We start from the raw sequence: 24279 nt of genomic DNA, 5'->3' as shown, positions 1-24279 counted from the left end.
GTGGCTCAAATGGGTCTGAGAGGCTGAATGTCATCATGGTGGTCCGTGGCTCAAATGGGTCTGAGAGGCTGAATGTCATCATGGTGGTCCGTGGCTCAAATGGGTCTGAGAGGCTAAATGTCATCATGGTGGTCCGTGGCTCAGATGGGTCTGGGAGGCTGAATGTCATCAAATGGTGGTCGGTGGCTCAAATGGGTCTGAGAGGCTAAATGTCATCATGGTGGTCCGTGGCTCAAATGGGTCTGAGAGGCTAAATGTCATCACGGTGGTCCGTGGCTCAAATGGGTGTTAGAGGCTAAATGTCATCAAATGGTGGTCCGGGGCTCAGATGGGTCTGAGAGGCTAAATGTCATCATGGTGGTCCGTGGCTCAAATGGGTCTGAGAGGCTGAATGTCATCATGGTGGTCCGTGGCTCAAATGGGTCTGAGAGGCTAAATGTCATCATGGTGGTCCGTGGCTCAAATGGGTCTGAGAGGCTGAATGTCATCATGGTGGTCCGTGGCTCAAATGGGTCTGAGAGGCTGAATGTCATCATGGTGGTCCGTGGCTCAGATGGGTCTGAGAGGCTGAATGTCATCATGGTGGTCCGTGGCTCAGATGGGTCTGAGAGGCTGAATGTCATCATGGTGGTCCGTGGCTCAGATGGGTCTGAGAGGCTGAATGTCATCAAATGGTGGTCCGTGGCTCAAATGGGTCTGAGAGGCTGAATGTCATCAAACGGTGGTCCGTGGCTCAGATGGGTCTGAGAGGCTAAATGTCATCATGGTGGTCCGTGGCTCAGATGGGTCTGAGAGGCTGAATGTCATCATGGTGGTCCGTGGCTCAAATGGGTCTGAGAGGCTGAATGTCATCATGGTGGTCCGTGGCTCAAATGGGTCTGAGAGGCTGAATGTCATCATGGTGGTCCGTGGCTCAAATGGGTCTGAGAGGCTGAATGTCATCATGGTGGTCCGTGGCTCAGATGGGTCTGAGAGGCTGAATGTCATCAAATGGTGGTCCGTGGCTCAAATGGGTCTGAGAGGCTGAATGTCATCAAACGGTGGTCCGTGGCTCAAATGGGTCTGAGAGGCTGAATGTCATCAAACGGTGGTCCGTGGCTCAGATGGGTCTGAGAGGCTAAATGTCATCATGGTGGTCCGTGGCTCAAATGGGTCTGAGAGGCTGAATGTCATCATGGTGGTCCGTGGCTCAAATGGGTCTGAGAGGCTGAATGTCATCATGGTGGTCCGTGGCTCAAATGGGTCTGAGAGGCTGAATGTCATCATGGTGGTCCGTGGCTCAAATGGGTCTGAGAGGCTGAATGTCATCATGGTGGTCCGTGGCTCAAATGGGTCTGAGAGGCTGAATGTCATCATGGTGGTCCGTGGCTCAAATGGGTCTGAGAGGCTGAATGTCATCAAATGGTGGTCCGTGACTCAAATGGGTCTGAGAGGCTGAATGTCATCATGGTGGTCCGTGGCTCAAATGGGTCTGAGAGGCTGAATGTCATCACATGGTGGTCCGTGGCTCAAATGGGTCTGAGAGGCTGAATGTCATCATGGTGGTCCGTGGCTCAAATGGGTCTGAGAGGCTGAATGTCATCATGGTGGTCCGTGGCTCAAATGGGTCTGAGAGGCTGAATGTCATCATGGTGGTCCGTGGCTCAAATGGGTCTGAGAGGCTAAATGTCATCATGGTGGTCCGTGGTTCAAATGGGTCTGAGAGGCTAAATGTCATCATGGTGGTCCGTGGCTCAAATGGGTCTGAGAGGCTGAATGTCATCATGGTGGTCCGTGGCTCAGATGGGTCTGAGAGGCTGAATGTCATCATGGTGGTCCGTGGCTCAGATGGGTCTGAGAGGCTGAATGTCATCATGGTGGTCCGTGGCTCAGATGGGTCTGAGAGGCTGAATGTCATCATGGTGGTCCGTGGCTCAAATGGGTCTGAGAGGCTGAATGTCATCATGGTGGTCCGTGGCTCAAATGGGTCTGAGAGGCTGAATGTCATCATGGTGGTCCGTGGCTCAAATGGGTCTGAGAGGCTGAATGTCATCAAATGGTGGTCCGTGGCTCAAATGGGTCTGAGAGGCTGAATGTCATCAAACGGTGGTCCGTGGCTCAAATGGGTCTGAGAGGCTGAATGTCATCAAACGGTGGTCCGTGGCTCAGATGGGTCTGAGAGGCTAAATGTCATCATGGTGGTCCGTGGCTCAGATGGGTCTGAGAGGCTGAATGTCATCATGGTGGTCCGTGGCTCAAATGGGTCTGAGAGGCTGAATGTCATCATGGTGGTCCGTGGCTCAAATGGGTCTGAGAGGCTGAATGTCATCATGGTGGTCCGTGGCTCAAATGGGTCTGAGAGGCTGAATTTCATCATGGTGGTCCGTGGCTCAAATGGGTCTGAGAGGCTGAATGTCATCATGGTGGTCCGTGGCTCAAATGGGTCTGAGAGGCTGAATGTCATCAAACGGTGGTCCGTGGCTCAAATGGGTCTGAGAGGCTGAATGTCATCATGGTGGTCCGTGGCTCAAATGGGTCTGAGAGGCTAAATGTCATCAAATGGTGGTCCGTGGCTCAAATGGGTCTGAGAGGCTAAATGTCATCATGGTGGTCCGTGGCTCAGATGGGTCTGAGAGGCTAAATGTCATCACGGTGGTCCGTGGCTCAAATGGGTCTGAGAGGCTGAATGTAATCATGGTGGTCCGTGTCTTAAATGGGTCTGAGAGGCTAAATGTCATCAAATGGTGGTCCGTGGCTCAAATGGGTCTGAGAGGCTAAATGTCATCAAACGGTGGTCCGTGGCTCAAATGGGTCTGAGAGGCTAAATGTCATCAAACGGTGGTCCGTGGCTCAAATGGGTCTGAGAGGCTAAATGTCATCAAATGGTGGTCCGTGGCTCAAATGGGTCTGAGAGGCTAAATGTCATCAAACGGTGGTCCGTGGCTCAAATGGACTTTGATGTGAACAGGTTTGAAAACCACTGATTCTGACGAATAATTGTGACAGCGACAAAATCAACATAGAAATTGTGTTTTTTAATTGAAGCACAATTGATTACTACTGTGTGTGTATGTGTGTGTGTGTTTGTGTGTGTGTTGGGGCGGGTGTGTATGTGCATGTGTGTGTTGGGACGGGTGTGTGTGTGTGTTGGGGCGTGTGTGTGTGTGTGTGTGCATGTGTGTATGTGCATGTGTGTGTTGGGACGGGTGTGTGTGTGTGTTGGGGCGGGTGTGTGTGTGTGTGTGTGTATTTGTATGTTGGGACGGGTGTGTGTGTGTTGGGGCGTGTGTGTGTGTGTGTGTGGGGCGGAGTCCCAACACTGCGTATTGGGACTAACGTATTTGACTAATGGGAGGGTGGGAGGGGGGGGGGGGGTCGACCGTGGGTGGGTTCTCATGTGGTGGTGGCGCGGCGGGGGGGTCATGTGAGGGTGGTGGGGGGGGTCATGTGAGGGTGGTGGGGGGGGGGGGGTCATGTGAGGGTGGTGGGGGGGGGTCATGTGAGGGTGGTGGGGCGGGGGGGTCATGTGAGGGTGGTGGGGCGGGGGGGTCATGTGAGGGTGGTGGGGGGGTCATGTGAGGGTGGTGGGGGGGGGTCATGTGAGGGTGGTGGGGGGGGGTCATGTGAGGGTGGTGGGGGGGTCATGTGAGGGTGGTGGGGGGGGGTCATGTGAGGGTGGTGGGGCGGGGGGTCATGTGAGGGTGGTGGGGCGGGGGGTCATGTGAGGGTGGTGGGGGGGGGTCATGTGAGGGTGGTGGGGGGGTCATGTGAGGGTGGTGGGGCGGGGGGGTCATGTGAGGGTGGTGGGGGGGGGGTCATGTGAGGGTGGTGGGGGGGGGGGGGTCATGTGAGGGTGGTGGGGCGGGGGGTCATGTGAGGGTGGTGGGGGGGTCATGTGAGGGTGGTGGGGGGGTCATGTGAGGTGGGCTCGGGGGAAGGAAAAAAAATCACACCTGTGTGAAGTGAGGGGCACTCTTATCATCTCACAACATCAATTACATCATAATGTTTGTTTTAGTCTCAACACAAAACATTACATTTATCTTTATCGTCTATGAGGCGTTTTATGAAACAAGCACCGCTTAAAGACAAACATTAAAGCTGTATATAGGCCCCTCAAAAAAACTCACTTGGGGCCCCCTTTCCACCAGGGCCCCCTTCCCACCGGGGCCCCCTTCCCACCGGGGCCCCCTTCCCACCGGGGGCCCCCTTCCCACCGGGGGCCCCCCTTCCCACCATGGCCCCCTTTCCACCAGGGTCCCCCCCCCTTTCCACCAGGGCCCCCCCTTTCCACCAGGGCCCCCCCTTCCCACTTGGGCCCCCCCTTCCCACCATGGCCCCGTTTCCACCAGGGCCCCCCCTTTCCACCAGGGCCCCCCCTTCCCACCATGGCCCCCTTTCCACCAGGGCCCCCCCCTTTCCACCAGGGCCCCCCCTTCCCACCAGGGCCCCCTTCCCACCAGGGCCCCCCCTTCCCACTTGGGCCCCCCTTCCCACCAGGGCCCTTTCCACCAGGGGCCCCCCTTTCCACCAGGGCCCCCCCTTTCCCACCAGGGCCCCCCCTTCCCACTTGGGCCCCCCCCCCTTCCCACTTGGGCCCCCTTCCCACCGGGGCTTAACCGCTTTACGTGCTTTTATATTTTTTCTCCTTTTTCTTCTCCTGCCTAAATGTGAGCCGGTTCCAGAGGCTCAGAACCACAAAATCATCAAACGTCGGTTCAGGAACCAAAACATGATGAATTACTCACAGGTTGGAAGATGCAGAAGTGAAACAAACAATGGCCTAAAGGAAAGGGACGGGACCCTGTGGGGGTTCGCTTTGTTACCGGCTCCGTTTAACCCATTCTGGGCGGGAACCCCTTTTGGCGTTAGCATTATGTTATGCTTTAGCTATTGAAAAATAGCAGATCTACAAGCTCATAGTGCGCCACCGAGTGGCGCGCTACGAGCTTGTAGGTCTGATATTTTTGAAAAATCGAAGAACGACTGACATAGCTTTTTCAGAAAAAAAACATTTTGACCTGAGATCAGATTTAAAAAAAATGTCTTCTACATCCTGACAGTTTTCTGAAAAAGCTATGTTTCTATGTCAGTCGTTCTTCGATTTTTCAAAAAATAGCTAAAGCATAACATAATGCTAACACCAAAAAGGGGTTCCCACCCAGAATGGGTTAACCCATTTAGGCCTGACGTTGATTCTACAAATGCCTCCTAAATCCTGACAGTTCTGTGAAAAACCTATGTTTCTATGTCAGTAAAACCTATGTTTCTATGTCAGTAAAACCCATGTTTCTATGTCAGTAAAACCTATGTTTCTATGTCAGTAAAACCTATGTTTCTATGTCAGTTGTGTTCAAAACGTTTCATGTCAAGGACCCCCAAAAATATCTGCAATCGGCCGCCGATCCCCATCTGAAAATATGTTGTTCCAGGGACCCTCCTCCCAGAAGCAAAGATTTGAGTTAAAAACGTTCTGCTCTGAAAGAATATATATTCAAAGATTTGTGCCACATTTTACACGATCTTTCAAAAATAGCAGACCTACAAGCTCGTAGCGCGCCACTCGGTGGCGCGCTATGAGCTTGTAAATCTGCTATTTTTCAACAGCTAAAGCATAACATAATGCTTACAACACCAAAAAGGGGTTCCCGCCCAAAATGGGTTAAAAGAAAACAACTAAAACCACCAGTACGGTTCCAAGACTCCAGAACAGAACCACAGACTATAGTTCTCTAGGTGGAGAAAGTTGGGGCGGGTAGGCTTGGAGGCGGGTTGGTTTTGTTCTTGTGGGTGGGTGGGGGGGGCGGGGGGGAGGGGTTAACTGGGCCCTCCTCCTCCTCCTCCTTCCTCTTCCTGTTTCATCCTCTTCCTCAGCTGCTCGGCGATGTCCGCCAGAGGGTCTGCCGCGGCCGCTAGGCTCCTCGCCGCCTCGCTGAAACGGCTGCTCTCCGACTCTCTGGAAGTGGAGAGGAGAGGAATCGCACAGGTCTTGTTAGTGTGTGTGTGTGTGTGTGTGTGTGTGCGCGTGCATACGTGTGTGTGTGTGTGCGTGCGTGTATCTTACAAGAACTTGCGTTTCTGAGGCTGCTTCATCAGGCTGAAGTCTGTCGGCTCCGCCCTCTTCTTCACCGGCCTGGAGGTCAGAGGTCAACAGGAGGTCAGAGGTCAACAGGAGGTCGGAGGTCACATTTTGAACATTATGACACTGGGTGGATAAAAAATGAAAAGGAAATAAACAATGTTTCCCCCTAACGTGCTAACGTGCGCACGCACGGCTCAGGAACGTCCCCCGCGCAGAACAAATCTGCAATCGTCATTGCATCGTGCGTGCACACACACGCACGCACGCACGTACGTTTGGTGTTTTAAGCGTTACGTAATACTTTAGCTATCGAAAAATTGCAGATCTACAAGCTCACCGAGTGGCCACCGAGTGGCACGCTATGAGCTTGAGGTCTGCTATTTTTGAAAAGTTGTGAAAATGTGGCGCAAATCTTTGAATGTATATTCTTTCAGAGCGAACATTTTCAACTAAAATATTGGCTTCTGGGGGGGGGGGGGGGGGGGGGGGGGGTCCCTGGAACAACATATTTTGAGAGGGGGGGTCCGTGGCCCAATAGAGATAATTCTGGGGGTCCTTGACATGAAAAAGGTTGAGCACCACTGACATAGAAACATGAGGTATTTCAGAAAACTATTAGGATTTAGAAGCCTTTTTTGAATCTACATCAGTCCAAAATGGGTTAAACTCATGGTTCCCCTGGCTGTGCACAGCAGAGCTACTCCTCCAGGTACGAACTAAAAAACTGACTGAAGCTGAACATCCTCATTATTGTCTCCACCAGGCCGAAGGCTTGGGGAGAGAGTATGTTTTGCACTCCGTCCGTCCGTGTGTCCGTCCGTGTGTCCGTCCGTGTGTCCGTCCGTCCGTCCTTCTGTCTGTGAACAGCGAATCTCTGGCACCGTTAACCCGGTCGATGCCAAATTTTGCACACACACTCCCTGGATGCCAACGATGAACCTCTGCCCCAAAATTTCCAGAACGGCCTGTTATAGCGCCACCAGGATGCCGCTTTCTGCAAAAAAAAGTTTTTGGACAGTACACCTACAGATTTTGTCCAAACATCACGCAAATTGGTACACAGTCTCTCTAGAGCCATTCAACGAAACAGGTCTTTCAGATTTCTCAGACTCCATCCTGATTGGCTAAGATTGGCTTCCAAAGTTCGCAGGAGTGCTAGTTTCAAACAAAATGCTGCAAATCATGAACACATCGTGTGATTTCCGTGAAATTGTGCACGCACATTCCCACTAGGCCGAGGAGGAAATGCCACATGAACATTTTCAACTCAGCCTCATGGTGGCGCTATAACTGGCCGAAAAGTGCACGGATCTGTGGATAACTTTGTATGCCAACTCCCTAGAGGCCAAGGAAAAACCTTTGCCTGGAATTGTTCACATCTGCTCTTTATAGCGCCACCAGGAGGCCGACATATGTAAAACACATTTTCTAATATCACTCCTTCAGATTTTATCCAAATTTCACGCAAATCGGTACACATGCTCTTCATAGTCATGTGATCAAGACAGGTTTGTTTGATTTCTCATAATCCACCCTCATTGGCTACGATTGGCTTCTAAACTTTTCAGGAGTAGTACTACTCAACGCAGCGTCCGATTGTGGTGAAACTGTACATGCATATTCACACTAGGCTTTGGAAGAAATGCCACTTGACAGTTTTCAAATCAGCCTCATGGTGGCGCTACAACAGGTCAAGCCGCATCACACACACACACACACACACACACACACACACACACACACACACACACACACACACACACACACACACACACACACACACACACACACACACACACATTGCTCCTAAACATGTGTTGACATAATATCTCCAGAGTTCTGCAGTCCCACAATGAAGGAGAGATGATCTCATCTCTCACTAGTCCACCTCTCACTAGTCCACCTCCATCTCTCACTAGTCCATCTCTCACTAGTCCATCTCTCACTAGTCCACCTCTCACTAGTCCACCTCTCACTAGTCCACCTCCATCTCTCACTAGTCCACCTCCATCTCTCACTAGTCCACCTCTCACTAGTCCACCTCCACCTCTCACTAGTCCACCTCCATCTCTCACTAGTCCACCTCCATCTCTCACTAGTCCATCTCTCACTATTCCACCTCTCACTAGTCCACCTCTCACTAGTCCACCTCCATCTCTCACTAGTCCACCTCTCACTAGTCCACCTCCATCTCTCACTAGTCCAGCTCTCACTAGTCCACCTCTCACTAGTCCACCTCCATCTCTCACTAGTCCACCTCTCACTAGTCCACCTCCATCTCTCACTAGTCCATCTCTCACTAGTCCACCTCCATCTCTCACTAGTCCACCTCTCACTAGTCCACCTCCATCTCTCACTAGTCCACCTCTCACTAGTCCACCTCCATCTCTCACTAGTCCATCTCTCACTAGTCCACCTCTCACTAGTCCACCTCCATCTCTCACTAGTCCATCTCTCACTAGTCCGCCTCCATCTCTCACTAGTCCACCTCTCACTAGTCCACCTCTCACTAGTCCACCTCCATCTCTCACTAGTCCACCTCCATCTCTCACTAGTCCATCTCTCACTAGTCCACCTCTCACTAGTCCACCTCTCACTAGTCCATCTCGCACTAGTCCACCTCGCACTAGTCCACCTCCATCTCTCACTAGTCCACCTCTCACTAGTCCATCTCTCACTAGTCCATCTCTCACTAGTCCACCTCCATCTCTCACTAGTCCAACTCTCACTAGTCCATCTCTCACTAGTCCATCTCCATCTCTCACTAGTCCATCTCTAACTAGTCCACCTCCATCTCTACAATACCAGTCTAGCCTTAAAACCTGTGTTTGTTATTCAATATATTACTTTAGTGCAAAATAGAGGCTTTTCTAACCCAAGCCGTGTTGTTATAGTCTCTACAGTAGTAGTATAGTATAGTAGTGTATAGTATAGTATAGTATAGTATAGTATAGTATAGTATAGTATAGTATAGTATAGTATAGTATAGTATAGTATAGTATAGTCTCTACAGTTTAACCAAGTGATTCTCGGCCATTTTAATTTCAAGGACCCCCAAATTAAATTGATATAAATTATCCCATAGGCTAATTTATTTCATTATGATGTTCATCTCAGGACTGGGACCCCAATCTGTTAACAACCGGTTTGCCGCCAGCTTTAACATTAACATGTAAAGGTTTTATCGTGAGTAACACTTATTTTGAAGAGCCAAATATCCGTAATCTCTATCTCTACAATACCAGTCTAGCCTTAAAACCTGTGTTTGTTATTCAATATATTACTTTAGTGCAAAATAGAGGCTTTTCTAACCCAAGCCGTGTTGTTATAGTCTCTACAGTAGTAGTATAGTATAGTAGTGTATAGTATAGTATAGTATAGTAGTGTATAGTATAGTATAGTAGTGTATAGTATAGTATAGTATAGTATAGTATAGTATAGTATAGTATAGTATAGTATAGTATAGTATAGTCTCTACAGTTTAACCAAGTGATTCTCGGCCATTTTAATTTCAAGGACCCCCAAATTAAATTGATATAAATTATCCCATAGGCTAATTTATTTCATTATGATGTTCATCTCAGGACTGGGACCCCAATCTGTTAACAACCGGTTTGCCGCCAGCTTTAACATTAACATGTAAAGGTTTTATCGTGAGTAACACTTATTTTGAAGAGCCAAATATCCGTAATCGGGTGTTACAATGACAAAATGCTGTGTGTGGTGTCTTGACCGGTTGTTGTACATTGAAAAACAAAAACGAGAGCCCCCCAAAAAATGTAAATGTAAAAGTAGAAACAGGACAGACTCACAGTCTGTTCTTGCGGTGGCTGCGGCGCTGCGACGTGGCTGCACAGCCGGCTGCGGGGACGCTGAGCAGCTGCGACAGCTCAGGGAGAGCCTCGGCCAGAGGCTTCATGTCTCCGACCACCGGCATGGCCTTACGGCGCGCCTCCGCTACCTGCTCCTCCCTCTGACGCTTGATGGACGAGATCTCTGGAGGACGGACGGACGGAGAGACGGAGAGAGGGAGGGACAGAGAGACGGACGGAGGGACACAGGGACGGACGGAGAGAGAGAGGGACAGAGAGAGGGAGGGACGGAGAGAGGGAGGGAGGGACAGAGAGAGGGAGGGATGGAGAGAGGGAGGGAGGGACAGAGAGAGGGAGGGACAGAGAGAGGGAGGGACAGAGAGAGAGAGAGAGGGACAGAGAGAGGGAGGGACAGAGAGAGGGAGGGACCGACAGACAGACGGACGGAGGGACACAGGGACGGACGGAGAGAGAGAGAGGGACGGACGGAGAGAGGGAGGGACAGAGAGACGGACGCAGGGACACAGGGACGGACGGAGAGAGAGGGACAGAGAGAGGGACAGACGGAGAGAGGGAGGGACAGAGAGGGAGGGACAGAGAGACGGACGCAGGGACACAGGGACGGACGGAGAGAGAGAGGGACAGAGAGAGGGAGGGACAGAGAGGGAGGGACAGAGAGGGAGGGACAGAGAGGGAGAGACAGAGAGACGGACGGAGGGACACAGGGACGGACGGACAGACAGACAGACGGAGGAAGAGACAGACAGACAGACAGACAGATGGAGGAAGAGACAGACAGACAGACAGACAGAGGAAGAGACAGACAGACAGACAGACAGACAGACAGACAGACAGACATGTCAGGAAGGCTGTCACAATTACACAATCAATGAAGTTGAGGATTAATGTCCTGGGGGTCGCAGCCCAGCGGTCCAGGCACCTCGGCCGCTAATCCAGCCGGACAGCGTGCCGCGGGTTCGAGTCCCCCCCCCCCCCAATGGAACGTTACAATTTGTATTATTATTAATTAGAACAATGGAACGGTACAATTAGTATTATTATTAATTAGAACAATGGAACGTTACAATTAGTATTATTATTAATTAGAACAATGGAACGTTACAATTAATATTATTATTAATTAAAACAATGGAACGTTACAATTAGTAGTATTATTAATTAAAACAATGGAACGTTACAATTAGTAGTATTATTAATTAAAACAATGGAACGTTACAATTAGTAGTATTATTAATTAAAACAATGGAACGTTACAATTAGTATTATTATTAATTAAAACAATGGAACGTTACAATTAGTAGTATTATTAATTAAAACAATGGAACGTTACAATTAGTATTATTATTAATTAAAACAATGGAACGTTAAATTTAGTATTTCTGTTTGCCTTCTAGGCTTCGTAATCACAGATTCCACACGGAAGATTAATAACTAATTACTTAATAATCTGAAATCACAGAAAACACTCCCTCCGTCCACAGTCAGTCCACACCATCCCATTCCTGGAAATATTATAGTAAATATGATGATGATATTCCTGGAATTATGTTCTCTAATTATGAGGATAATGTGTCAAATATTCCGATAAAGAAGACGGTCTTAGAGCTCCGTTTTCTTGCTAATTATTTCCGTCCAAAAGAGAGAGCGTGAACGAGGGGTTGGATTTCAGAGAGAGAGAGAGAGAGAGAGAGAGAGAGAGGAACCGGGGGCGTGGGGCGAGCGGTGGCGTCGTCCGGAGAGAGAGAGAGAGAGAGAGAGGAGCGCGGGGCGAGCGGTGGCGTCGAGGCCATTAGCGCCTAATTATATCCGCGTAGAGACAGAGAGAGAGAGAGAGAGAGAGAGAGAGAGAGAGAGAGAGAGAGAGAGAGGATGATGCGTGTTGTGTTACTCAGGCATTGATTGGCTAAGCACGCAGATAGAGTTACTGTGGCCTGATCACCATTATACCACCAGGATGGTGTCGGGCTGAGCGGGGGGGGAAGGGTGGGGGTTTGGGGGCGACCAGGTCTAGAGAAACACACCCAACAGAAGTGACTATCAGGGGTCAATGTGTCCATGGTAAAAGTTAGATTTTCTTCTATATATGCCATTATTATTTATAATGTTCCTATCTCCATCATTAGACCCAGGTTTCCTTCAGAATATGTACAGTACAGTACAGTACAGTGCAGTGCAGTGCAGTGCAGTGCAGTGCAGTACAGTACAGTGCAGTGCAGTGCAGTACAGTACAGTACAGTACAGTGCAGTGCAGTACAGTACAGTACAGTACAGTACAGTACAGTACAGTACAGTACAGTACAGTACAGTACAGTACATGTGTAAATAAGTGACACTTATTTACTACGACACTATGGCATATTAAGACCCCCTTAACTCAAATGGAACCACAATGTGGTTCCATTTGTACACTCAGAATTAATTAGAGTTAAATTGTAAGATTTTACAATATAAATTGGGGTCCCAGAGATAGAAATGCCATTAAATGGGGGTCCGTATGTAGACTAATGCATGTCAAACAGGGGGTCCTTGAAATTAAACGGGTTGAGAATCACTGCTAGAGCCATAAAGATCTTCTCCTATGGGGGTCCCTGGCATATCTCTTCAAATGGGGGTCCCTGGCATATCTCTTCAAATGGGGGTCCCTGGCCTATCTCTTGAAATGGGGGGTCTCTGGCCTATCTCTTCAAATGGGGGTCTCTGGCCTATCTCTTCAAATGGGGGTCTCTGGCATATCTCTTCAAATGGGGGTCTCTGGCCTATCTCTTCAAATGGGGGTCCCTGGCATATCTCTTCAAATGGGGGTCTCTGGCATATCTCTTCAAATGGGGGTCCCTGGCATATCTCTTCAAATGGGGGTCCCTGGCATATCTCTTCAAATGGGGGTCCCTGGCATATCTCTTCAAATGGGGGGTCTCTGGCCTATCTCTTCAAATGGGGGTCTCTGGCCTATCTCTTCAAATGGGGGTCTCTGGCCTATCTCTTCAAATGGGGGTCCCTGGCATATCTCTTCAAATGGGGGTCTCTGGCATATCTCTTCAAATGGGGGTCTCTGGCATATCTCTTCAAATGGGGGTCTCTGGCCTATCTCTTCAAATGGGGGTCTCTGGCCTATCTCTTCAAATGGGTGGAGAATGACTCACTGTTCAGCCAACGGTCTCTCCTCTCCTTCATCTTCTCCTTCTTCGACTTTAGTCTCTTTTCCCCCACGTCTGAAAACACACACACACACACACACACACACACACACACACACACACACACACACACACACACACACACACACACACACACACACACACACACACACACACACACACACACACTTAATGCCAATACATACTTTGACTTTTTGGCTTAAAGTGGCCTATCGTTTCGCAAGATGCGCCGTAGAACGACAAATGGCGTACTAAGGCCCCCTTTCCCACCGGGAACCGGTTCAGTTCTTTTTGGTTCTTAGTCCATGAGACAGAGCTCCAACATTGGAACGTTAATTATGAATTGAGTGGCCAAAACCATACCTATATTAGATTGTTATCACCATGACACTTACTTACACGAAGACAATGATTTATTGTATTACTAATTTTACATTTTTAAATATGAAAATGAGGCATTATGTAGGAAAATATGCAGAATAATCTGCATACTTGTATTGATCCTATAAACAATTTAATATAGGACTAGCAGCGCGGTAACGTCAGCGCGCTGCGCGGTAACGTCAGCACGCTGCTCTGTAACGTCAGCGCTCTGCTCTGTAACGTCAGCGCTCTGCTCTGTAACGTCAGCGCGCTGCTCTGTAACGTCAGCTCTCTGCTCTGTAACGTCAGCTCTCTGCTCTATGACGTCAGTGCGCTGCGCGGTAACGTCAGCGCGCTGCGCGGTAACGTCAGCGCGCTGCGCAGTAACGTCAGCGCGCTGCGCGGTAACGTTACCGTGCTGCGCGGTAACTTTAGCGCGCTGCGCGGTAACGTCAGTGCGCTGCGCTGTAACGTCAGCGCGCTGCTCTGTAGCGTCAGCACGCTGCGCGGTAACGTCAGCGCGCTGCACGGTAACGTTAGCGCGCTGCACGGTAACGTCAGCGCGCTGCACGGTAACGTTAGCGAGCTGTGCGGGCAGCCATCTTGTATCTCCACCGCAGCGCCAGACGACACATGTTGTTGGCGCTGCTGACAGAACAGGCTCTGATGATAAGATCTGTAGAACCACCCAGGATGTGTGTGTGTGTGTGTGTGTGTGTGTGTGTGTGTACAGAACCCTGATGATCACTGCTGCTGACTGAGTGGATGTGTGTGAAACACGATCACCCTGGGGGGGGGGGGGGGGTGGTAGTGTTTGACGTGGTGGTGTGGGTCACAGTGGGGAGGGAGGTGGTCTTCTCAGCGCTCTGGGGAGACCCCCCTGAGCCTCTCGGCTTTCGCTTCGTCTTTTTGTCTTTGGGGGGGGGGGGGGGGGATGAGGAGGAGAGGAGAGGAGAGGGGGAGGAGAGGAGAGGAGAGGAGAGGAGAGGAGAGGAGAGGGGAGGGCAGGGGAGGGGAGGGGGTGTGTCTTTAGGGAGCTGACCCATGAGGTCATCATGATTGACACATGGATATCCTCTCCAGGGTGCTTCAGTCAAACGTCCAACATTTTAACCTTTTTTTCTTTAGCAGAAAAACAAGCTCACATCATGTCACACTCACTCACTGTCTCTCTCTCTCTCTCTCAGCCGGACAAATGTGTACGTGCGTGCGTGTGTGTGTGTGTGTGTGTGTACGTGTGTGTGTACGTGCGTGTGTTTGTGCGTGTGTACGTGTTCGTGCTGGGCATTATGGCTTATGGAATATTTTTTGTCAATAAGAAAATGAATACCATCCGAGTCATAAACGTATAAACCAGTCTATAAAACCACTCTTAAGGACATTTAAGTGTTACGCTCTTTATAGTATAAATCAAGACAAATTAAACCATTGGTTTCATTTTACACTCTCAAGAGTTAAATTATTGTCAAACATCTGCATTACTTAATTTACAAGAAGTCTGAAACAATGAATTAGAGAATGTATAAATAATTGTTATTTTGATCAACGTTTGCCTGTTATCTCTCCTAATGGTTTTCCTAAAAAGTTTTGGGTCTGAGAGGCTAAATGTCATAAAATGGTGGTCCGTGGCTCAAATGGGTCTGAGAGGCTAAATGTCATCAAATATTGGTCCGTGGCTCAAATGGGTCTGAGAGGCTAAATGTCATCAAATGGTGGTCCGTGGCTCAAATGGGTCTGAGGCTAAATGTCATCAAACGGTGGTCCGTGGCTCAAATGGGTCTGAGGCTAAATGTCATCAAACGGTGGTCCGTGGCTCAAATGGGTCTGAGGCTAAATGTCATCAAATGGTGGTCCGTGGCTCAAATGGGTCTGAGAGGCTAAATGTCATCAAATGGTGGTCCGTGGCTCAAATGGGTCTGAGAGGCTAAATGTCATCAAATGGTGGTCCGTGGCTCAAATGGGTCTGAGAGGCTAAATGTCATCAAATGGTGGTCCGTGGCTCAAATGGGTCTTAGAGGCTAAATGTCATCAAACGGTGGTCCGTGGCTCAAATGGGTCTTAGAGGCTAAATGTCATCAAACGGTGGTCCGTGGCTCAAATTGGTCTGAGAGGCTAAATGTCATCAAACGGTGGTCCGTGGCTCAAATGGGTCTGAGGCTAAATGTCATCAAATGGTGGTCCGTGGCTCAAATGGGTCTGAGAGGCTAAATGTCATCAAACGGTGGTCCGAGGCTCAAATGGGTCTGAGAGGCTAAATGTCATCAAACGGTGGTTCCGTGGCTCAAATGGGTCTGAGAGGCTAAATGTCATCAAACGGTGGTCTGTGGCTCAAATGGGTCTGAGAGGCTAAATGTCATCAGACGGTGGTTCCGTGGCTCAAATGCTGAATACATAAATAATGGACCTTGACATGAAAATCACTGTATGATGAACCTTGGTACCTTTGTTCACAGGTCACACACACCATCTAGTGGTGAGAGAAGGTAATGCAGGAGAATTGACACTTATAGATCATTTCATATTATTTTTTGTTTATTAGGCCATTCTGGGCGGGAGCCGGGAACCCCTTTTGGTGTTTTAAGCATTACGTTATACTTTAGCTGTTGAAAAATAGCAGATCTACAAGCTTCTGCTATTTTATGAAGAATGGTGAAAATGCGGTACAAATCTTTTAATATATATTCTTTCACAGCGAACGTTTTTAACTCAAATATTTGCTTCTGGGGGGGGGTCCCTGGAACAACATATTTTCAGATGGGGGTCGGTGGCCAATTACAGATAATTCTGGGGGTCCTTGACGTGAAATACTTTGAGAACCACTGATACAAAAACACAGGTTTTCTTCGGAATCAGTGATGGAGATTAACACGTCGGTATCGGCCGATTGTAGTTGTTTTTAGATTAATCGGCATCGGTTCGATTAACCCATTTTGGCCTGAGAACAGATTCTAAAAATGTCTTCTACATCCTGACAGTTTTCTGAAAAAGCTATGTTTCTGTCAGTCGTTCTTAGATTTTTCAAAAATAGCAGATCTACAAGCTCATAGCGCGCCACCGAGTGGCTCGCTATGAGCTTGGAGGAGGGGAGGGGAGAGGAGGGGAGGGGAGGGCATGGAGGGGAGGAGAGGGGAGGGAAGGGAGGGGAGGAGAGTAGCAGTTAGTTTCACAACTAACTGCTATCTTTGTCAAACAAAACTGTCGGAGCTTTGGTTTTTGACCAATGCCCACTTCAAAGAGCATCTGATCTTACACGTGGAGCAATAATTAATAATGACCACAACGGCTGCTCTGACGCTGTAGTGCTGAATGAGAGCCCAGAGAGAGAGAGAGGAGGGGCTATCGTAGAGAAATGCATGCGTGTCTCTCTTCACTGTGCGTTGCGTTATAAATTGACACCGTTAAAATGAATTAACTTTGACAGCCTGAAAGAAAACTTTATTTAGACCAGGTGGTCTCACCAAAGAGAATTTTAGTGATCAAAGACCTTTTTTACAATTACAATTTACAATTTAGGCATTTAGCAGACTTACATTAGGCAAGAACAAAAGCATGGGAATACATCACATATATAAAATGCATTTATCATGAAACATGCGTAAGCTGAGAACGTAACTAGAACATCTATATAATGACACTATACATATATGCTATACTATGCTATACATATGTACTATGAGGTGCTATGACTACATACAATGCAATTATTGTGCTGTCTACATGACATGCTATAAGTCTGTTTCAAATGCTATCTAGGTCTAAAAAGTGCTATCTAAGGGGGTAGGATACGTGCTATGGGCCATGATGGAGTCTGAAAAGGTGGGTCTTCACACTACGGCGGAAGATTGGGAGTGATGCTGCAGTTCTGATTGCAACGGGAAGTGCATTCCACAGTTTTGGGGCCAGAAGGGAGAATAGTTTGGGACGTGTGGAGCGTTGTCCCGGCATTTTTAGTGAGGGTACTTCCAGCTTTCCTGCGTTGGCTGATCTGAGTGCGCGGGAGGGTTTGTAGGGTTCAATCATGCTTGCAAGATATGGGGGAGCCATACCTTTGGTTGCTTTGAATGCCAGCATCATAGTTTTGTATTCTGTGCGGGCAGCGACCGGGAGCCAGTGCAGGGAGCGGAGCAGGGGGGAGACTTTTGGTAAGAATTTTGGCTGGTTGAAGACCAAGCGAGCTGCGGCATTTTGGATCAGTTGGAGAGGCTTAAGTGCACATGCCGGTAGGCCAGTAAGGAGGGAGTTTAATTTTTTTTGGAGTCGGACCCGGACCAATTTTTTGGTCCGACTCGGTCGGATTTTGACTTTCTTTCTTTTTTTTTCACCAAATGCCAATAGAATCATCTGGATCGCGCATATTTAATAGAGTCGGTCGGCAACCGGAAACCAAACTATGGCCTAATAAAAAAACCTTTGTCTGTAGGTGGCCCTGTGGCGACCACGTTACCTTTGTCTGTAGGTGGCCCTGTGGCGACCACGTTACCTTTGTCTGTAGGTGGCCCTGTGGCGACCACGTTACCTTTGTCTGTAGGTGGCCCTGTGGCGACCACGTCACCTTTGTCTGTAGGTGGCCCTGTGGCGACCACGTTACCTTTGTCTGTAGGTGGCGCTGTGGCGACCACGTTACCTTTGTCTGTAGGTGGCGCTGTGACGACCACGTTACCTTTGTCTGTAGGTGGCGCTGTGACGACCACGTCTGCAGCCTCTTCTATCTTCAGCGTCTGGACCAGCGCCTCGCGGCTGATCTTCGTCCCGGAGAATATCCCCGACGGAAAGGAGCTCAGCGCCTGTGTGTTAACGAGGAGGACGACACACACCTGATATTAATGTGTGTTAACGAGGAGGACGACACACACCTGATATTAATGTGTGTTAACGAGGAGGACGACACACACCTGGTATTAACCCATTTTGACCTGAGATCAGATTCTAAAAATGTCTTCTACATCCTGACAGTTTTCTGAAAAAGCTATGTTTCTATGTCAGTCGTTCTTTGATTTTTCAAAAATAGCAGACCTACAAGCTCGTAGCGCGCCACTCGGTGGCAATGGTGTATTAACTTTGTATTTAGGGTTTCTTCCGGGAGGCTGAACCCTTGACAGTCAAACGGGCCAATGGAATAAACAGTAATATAGTGACATCACACTCAGCCCCTCCCCTAACCCCTCCCCCTTTATCATACAACTACAGCTGTGGGTGCGGCTTCAGTTCAGGAGGATCACCACCCATCACCACCCACCAGGCAAACCAGGCATACTTAATGAACTGCTGGGCGTGCCCACATAAAAACAACATTTTAACAAATACTGTACACCTTTTTTGAAAAAATTATACCTCCTTATATAACAAGAACTGATGATGAGAACTGATGTTATAGGGTGGAAACAAATCACGGCACATCTTTAATAAAATGTTCATTCAGTGTGTGATTGTGATTGTGTGCCAGTCTGACTAGACTTTCTCTCTGTCCGCTGCGTGCGCGCTCTGCTGCGCAGCGGAGGAGAAAAACAGGGAAAAAAAGGTTCTGTTTAACCCATTTTGGTGTTTTAAGCATTATGTTATACTTTAGCTATTGAAAAATAGCAGATCTACAAGCTCGTCCGCACTACGAGCTTGTAGGCCTGCTATCGTGAAAATATGGCACAAATCTTTGAATATATATTCTTTCAGAGCGAACGTTTTTAACTCAAATCGTTGCTTCTGGGGGGGTCCCTGGAACGACATATTTTAAGATTGGGGGGTCGGCGGCCAATTACATATATATATGTATATATTTTAGGGTCCTTGACATGAAATATTGAGCACCACTGACAGAAACATAGGTATTTCAGAAGAAAAAAAATCGACGTCAGGCCTGAATGGGTGTGATAATTTAGGCTGACCTAGGATCAGATTAGTGTTGCAGCGACACGAATGGCTGTGTTACGTGTGATGATTATGCTGGTTTAGGATCAGCAGCGCAAGACCTACCAGTACCACCGCAACGCAAGCCGCCGTCCTGCATGGTTTTGCCTTGCGCTGATTTGAATGAAAACGCCGGCGCGCAATTATACTTTATATCACGATCACGGATCCCGACGACAGTGTTGACCTCAACGAGGTGAAAGCAAACTTAGCAAAGCTCAAATCAAATTAATATAAGAAGGTTTAAAGGAGAGGCTTTCTTACCTTTATTTGTAGTTGTTATGTCCCCACCAAAGAGGTCCAGGTGTTATTTTGTGCAAAAGTGCATTATTGGCTATTTCCCCTACCATAAGCCCTCAATGAATTGCATTGAATTGAATGGGGCATTGGGCTAATTCGCTTATTTCCATCGCTCAAAAATATATTTTTTTGTATATATCCTCTCTTCATAATGTAAATTGTATCCCAAGCGGCACACTTTATATTAGGGGAAATAGCCAATAATGCACTTTTGCACAAAATAACCCCTGGACCTCTTTGGTGGGGACGTAACAACTACATATAACACCTGGACCTCTTTGGTGGGGACGTAACAACTACAAATAACACCTAGACCTCTTTGGTGGGGACGTAACAACTACATATAACACCTGGACCTCTTCGGTGGGGACGTAACAACTACAAATAACACCTGGACCTCTTTGGTGGGGACGTAACAACTACAAATAACACATGGACCTCTTTGGTGGGGACGTAACAACTACATATAACACATGGACCTCTTTGGTGGGGACGTAACAACTACATATAACACCTAGACCTCTTTGGTGGGGACGTAACAACTACATATAACACCTGGACCTCTTTGGTGGGGACGTAACAACTACATATAACACATGGACCTCTTTGGTGGGGACGTAACAACTACATATAACACATGGACCTCTTTGGTGGGGACGTAACAACTACATATAACACATGGACCTCTTTGGTGGGGACGTAACAACTACATATAACACATGGACCTCTTTGGTGGGGACGTAACAACTACATATAACACATGGACCTCTTCGGTGGGGACGTAACAACTACATATAACACCTAGACCTCTTTGGTGGGGACGTAACAACTACAAATAACACCTAGACCTTTTTGGTGGGGACGTAACAACTACATATAACACCTGGACCTCTTCGGTGGGGACGTAACAACTACAAATAACACCTGGACCTCTTTGGTGGGGACGTAACAACTACAAATAACACCTGGACCTCTTTGGTGGGGACGTAACAACTACATATAACACCTGGACCTCTTCGGTGGGGACGTAACAACTACAAATAACACCTGGACCTCTTTGGTGGGGACGTAACAACTACAAATAACACCTGGACCTCTTTGGTGGGGACGTAACAACTACAAATAAAGGTAAGAAAGCCATTTTGGGCGGGAACCCCTTTTGGTGTTAGCATTATGTTCTACTTTAGCTATTGAAAAATAGCAGATCTACAAGCTCATAGCGTGCCACCGAGTGGCGCGCTACGAGCTTGTAGGTCTGCTATTTTTGAAAAATCGAAGAACGACTGACATAGAAACAGCTTTTTCAGAAAACTGTCATTTTCAAACAGACATTTTTAGAATCTGATCTCAAGTCAAAAATGGGTTAAAGTGCATTGAGTGTCTTGTTAATATTCCATTCAGCCAAGACCGGTACATGATCTGCTAAAACTCTGATGATTGTCTAAAAAACAAATGATCCGTTTGGTTAATTTTAAATGCAAGACGCTGAGGAGACGAGAAGAGACGAGACAAGTCTCTCTCACCCTCTGCTGCAGCGAGCAGCCTGCAGGGAACCTCTCTCTCTCTCTATCTCTCTCGGTTTAATCATAAAATGATAATTGGTCAATGCGTCCGCTATATTATTTCATATAGTCCACATGTATGTCTGCCTGGCTGGGTCGGGTATCTGGGTCGGGTCTCAGCTGGGTCGGGTATCTGGGTCGGGTCGGGTCTCAGCTGGGTCGGGTCTCTCAGAATGTCGGAAATAATCGGATCTCGGTCGGGCTAGGCGCCGCCATTTGAAAGAAATCTGGAGAGTGGGAGATTCGGAATCGGACGAAATTGTCACGGATCCACTCGGGTTTGGTTTAACTATTTGAAAATATTTTCGGAACGGGTCGGAATCGGTAAAATGTCAAAGATTAATTTCGGCTGGGACCCCCAATTTATGTTGTAAAATCAATTTAACTCTGAGTTCAAATGGAACCAAACGGACCCGTTAGGGTCCGTTTGGTTCCATTTGTACACTCAGAGTTACAGACCCATAAGGGTCCGTTTGGTTCCATTTGTACACTCAGAGTTACAGACCCATAAGGGTCCGTTTGGTTCCATTTGTACACTCAGAGTTACAGACCCATAAGGGTCCGTTTGGTTCCATTTGTACACTCTCAGAGTTACAGACCCATAAGGGTCCGTTTGGTTCCATTTTTGTACACTCAGAGTTACAGACCCATAAGGGTCCGTTTGGTTCCATTTGTACACTCTCAGAGTTACAGACCCATAAGGGTCCATTTGGTTCCATTTGTACACTCAGAGTTACAGACCCATAAGGGTCCATTTGGTTCCATTTGTACACTCAGAGTTACAGACCCATAAGGGTCCATTTGGTTCCATTTGTACACTCTCAGAGTTACAGACCCATAAGGGTCCATTTGGTTCCATTTGTACACTCTCAGAGTTACAGACCCATAAGGGTCCATTTGGTTCCATTTGTACACTCTCAGAGTTACAGACCCATAAGGGTCCATTTGGTTCCTAACTATCATTTAGCTGGGGACCCCATGGAACTGCCTCAGTGACCCCTGGGGGTCCCCGGACCCCACTTTGGGAACCACTGATGTATAGAAACATACATTTCTAGGGCTGTTAAGATTCACAACATAATTTAACTTGACCATTAATTGTCTCTCAAGTAATTGTGATTAACGATAAAATTGTGTTTCTGTTGTTGACCATTAGAACATTACGGATAGAAATTACATTTCTGCAAAGTTCCAAATGTATTTTAACTCAAGTGGCAAAAAAGTAGTGACAGTTTTCTGAAAAACCCTATGTTTCTGTGTCAGTGGTTCTCAAACATCTTCATGTCAAGGACCCCCACTATTATAATTGGCCACCGACCCCCATCTGAAAATAATGTTGTTCCAGGGACCCCCAAGAAGCAAAGATTTGAGTTAAAAAAGTTCGCCGTGAAAGAATATTATATTAAAAGTTTTGTGCCACATTTTCACGATTAAAAAAAAATAGCAGACCTACAAGCTTGTAGCGTGGCACTCGCTACGAGCTCGTAGATCTGCTATTTTTCAATAGCTAAAGTATAACATAATGCTTAAAACACCAAAAGTGTGACAGAGACCCGTCCATCTCAAGTGAGTTTGAATGAACGTGCAATTATGTGCAGGATGCCATTTGTATGGGACTAAATTAAACTGAATATACTTTTTTAATATTTAATTTTACAATACAAATTTAAAAAACTTTCTCACAGTAAACACCCTCCCAAGCTTCATCTCTCTCTCAGCTAAGGGGTCCCTGCTTCATCTCTCTCAGCTAAGGGGTCCCTGCTTCATCTGTCTCAGCTAAGGGGGTCCCTGCTTCATCTCTCTCAGCTAAGGGGTCCCTGCTTCATCTCTCAGCTAAGGGGGTCCCTGCTTCATCTCTCTCAGCTAAGGGGTCCCTGCTTCATCTCTCTCAGCTAAGGGGTCCCTGCTTCATCTCTCTCAGCTAAGGGGTCCCTGCTTCATCTCTCTCTCAGCTAAGGGGTCCCTGCTTCATCTCTCTCAGCTAAGGGGTCCCTGCTTCATCTCTCTCTCAGCTAAGGGGTCCCTGCTTCAACTCTCTCAGCTAAGGGGTCCCTGCTTCATCTCTCTCTCAGCTAAGGGGTCCCTGCTTCATCTGTCTCAGCTAAGGGGGTCCCTGCTTCATCTGTCTCAGCTAAGGGGTCCTTGGACAGAAGATAAACACATTTGAACTGGGGACCCCCGAAATAAACATATTTGAACTGGGGACCCCCACCACAATAATCCTATATTTGAACCGGGGACCCCTAAAATAATCCTATGTTATCTGAACCGGGGACCCCTAAAAGAATCCTATGTTATCTGAACCCGGGACCCCTAAAATAATCCTATGTTATCTGAACCGGGAGAGAGAACCACTATCTGACCAGCGGACCCCTATCCTAGAAGCACCGGCGGACCCCTAGCTGAGAAGCACGGGGCTAACTTAGCCCCATATGTGCCCTCTCCCCACATATGGGGCTAGGGGCTAACTGTGTTGTGTACCTGCTTGTTCTCCTTGATGGCGTTCTGGTGGCTGTTCTGCGTCTCCGGGGGTCTCGGCGGACCCCCCCCGGCCGGGGGTCCGCCGCCTGCACCCGGGGGTCCCCAGCAGCACCCAGACGGGGGTCCCGGGGCGGCGGACCCCCCCCAGGCAGCAGGCTGGATCCTCACAGCCTCCTGGTGTAGCTTCTGTCGGACATGCTTTATCTTCCCCACCATGTTGATTAGGACAGATTAATAATAATTGTTATTATTGTTATTATTTATGATGTATTGTTGTTGTTATTAAATGAGTGTTGTTGTGATGTCATCAGTGCACGAGGCTCCTCTCCGCTCTGCTCGCTGTGTGAACACTAGTGGTGTTGCCAGACTGCGAGAGAGAAACAAGCAACCAGGGGCCCGTTCCACGAAACTTGGATTAGATATTAAACCGGGATTTAACAGATATCCTGGTTTAATATATCCTGGATCAGCGATTAACCGGTTTCATGAAAGCTGGTTAATCTTGCCAGATTAATTTAACCAGTTAACCTGGATATGTTGAGGCTTGATTCGGTTTCATGAAAGTGATGCTACATTAGTTACCATGGAAACTAATGCTGTGGATTTAGCCTGCTCCGGACCAG

General features: G+C 48.0%; 1 protein-coding gene across 1 annotated transcript; it reads right to left on the bottom strand.

The window, feature by feature from the left end:
* Window positions 1-4589: 4589 nt before the first annotated feature.
* Window positions 4590-24004, bottom strand: slx9 (SLX9 ribosome biogenesis factor). The gene is made up of 6 exons (XM_079531068.1): window positions 23657-24004; window positions 18073-18196; window positions 13035-13103; window positions 9874-10057; window positions 6044-6112; window positions 4590-5935 (listed from the first exon to the last, which is right to left on the bottom strand). Exons 1-6 carry the CDS (start codon window positions 23870-23872, stop codon window positions 5797-5799), a joined length of 801 nt encoding a protein of 266 aa, XP_079387194.1. The 5' UTR covers window positions 23873-24004; the 3' UTR covers window positions 4590-5796.
* Window positions 24005-24279: the final 275 nt, after the last annotated feature.

The sequence above is a fragment of the Electrona antarctica genome (genome assembly GCF_951216825.1).
Source record: "Electrona antarctica genome assembly, contig: scaffold_148, whole genome shotgun sequence".
In the NCBI taxonomy this organism is placed as follows: Eukaryota; Metazoa; Chordata; class Actinopteri; order Myctophiformes; family Myctophidae; genus Electrona; species Electrona antarctica.
Note: the sequence above shows the minus strand (reverse complement) of the source record. Positions and strands in the feature narration are given on the sequence as shown.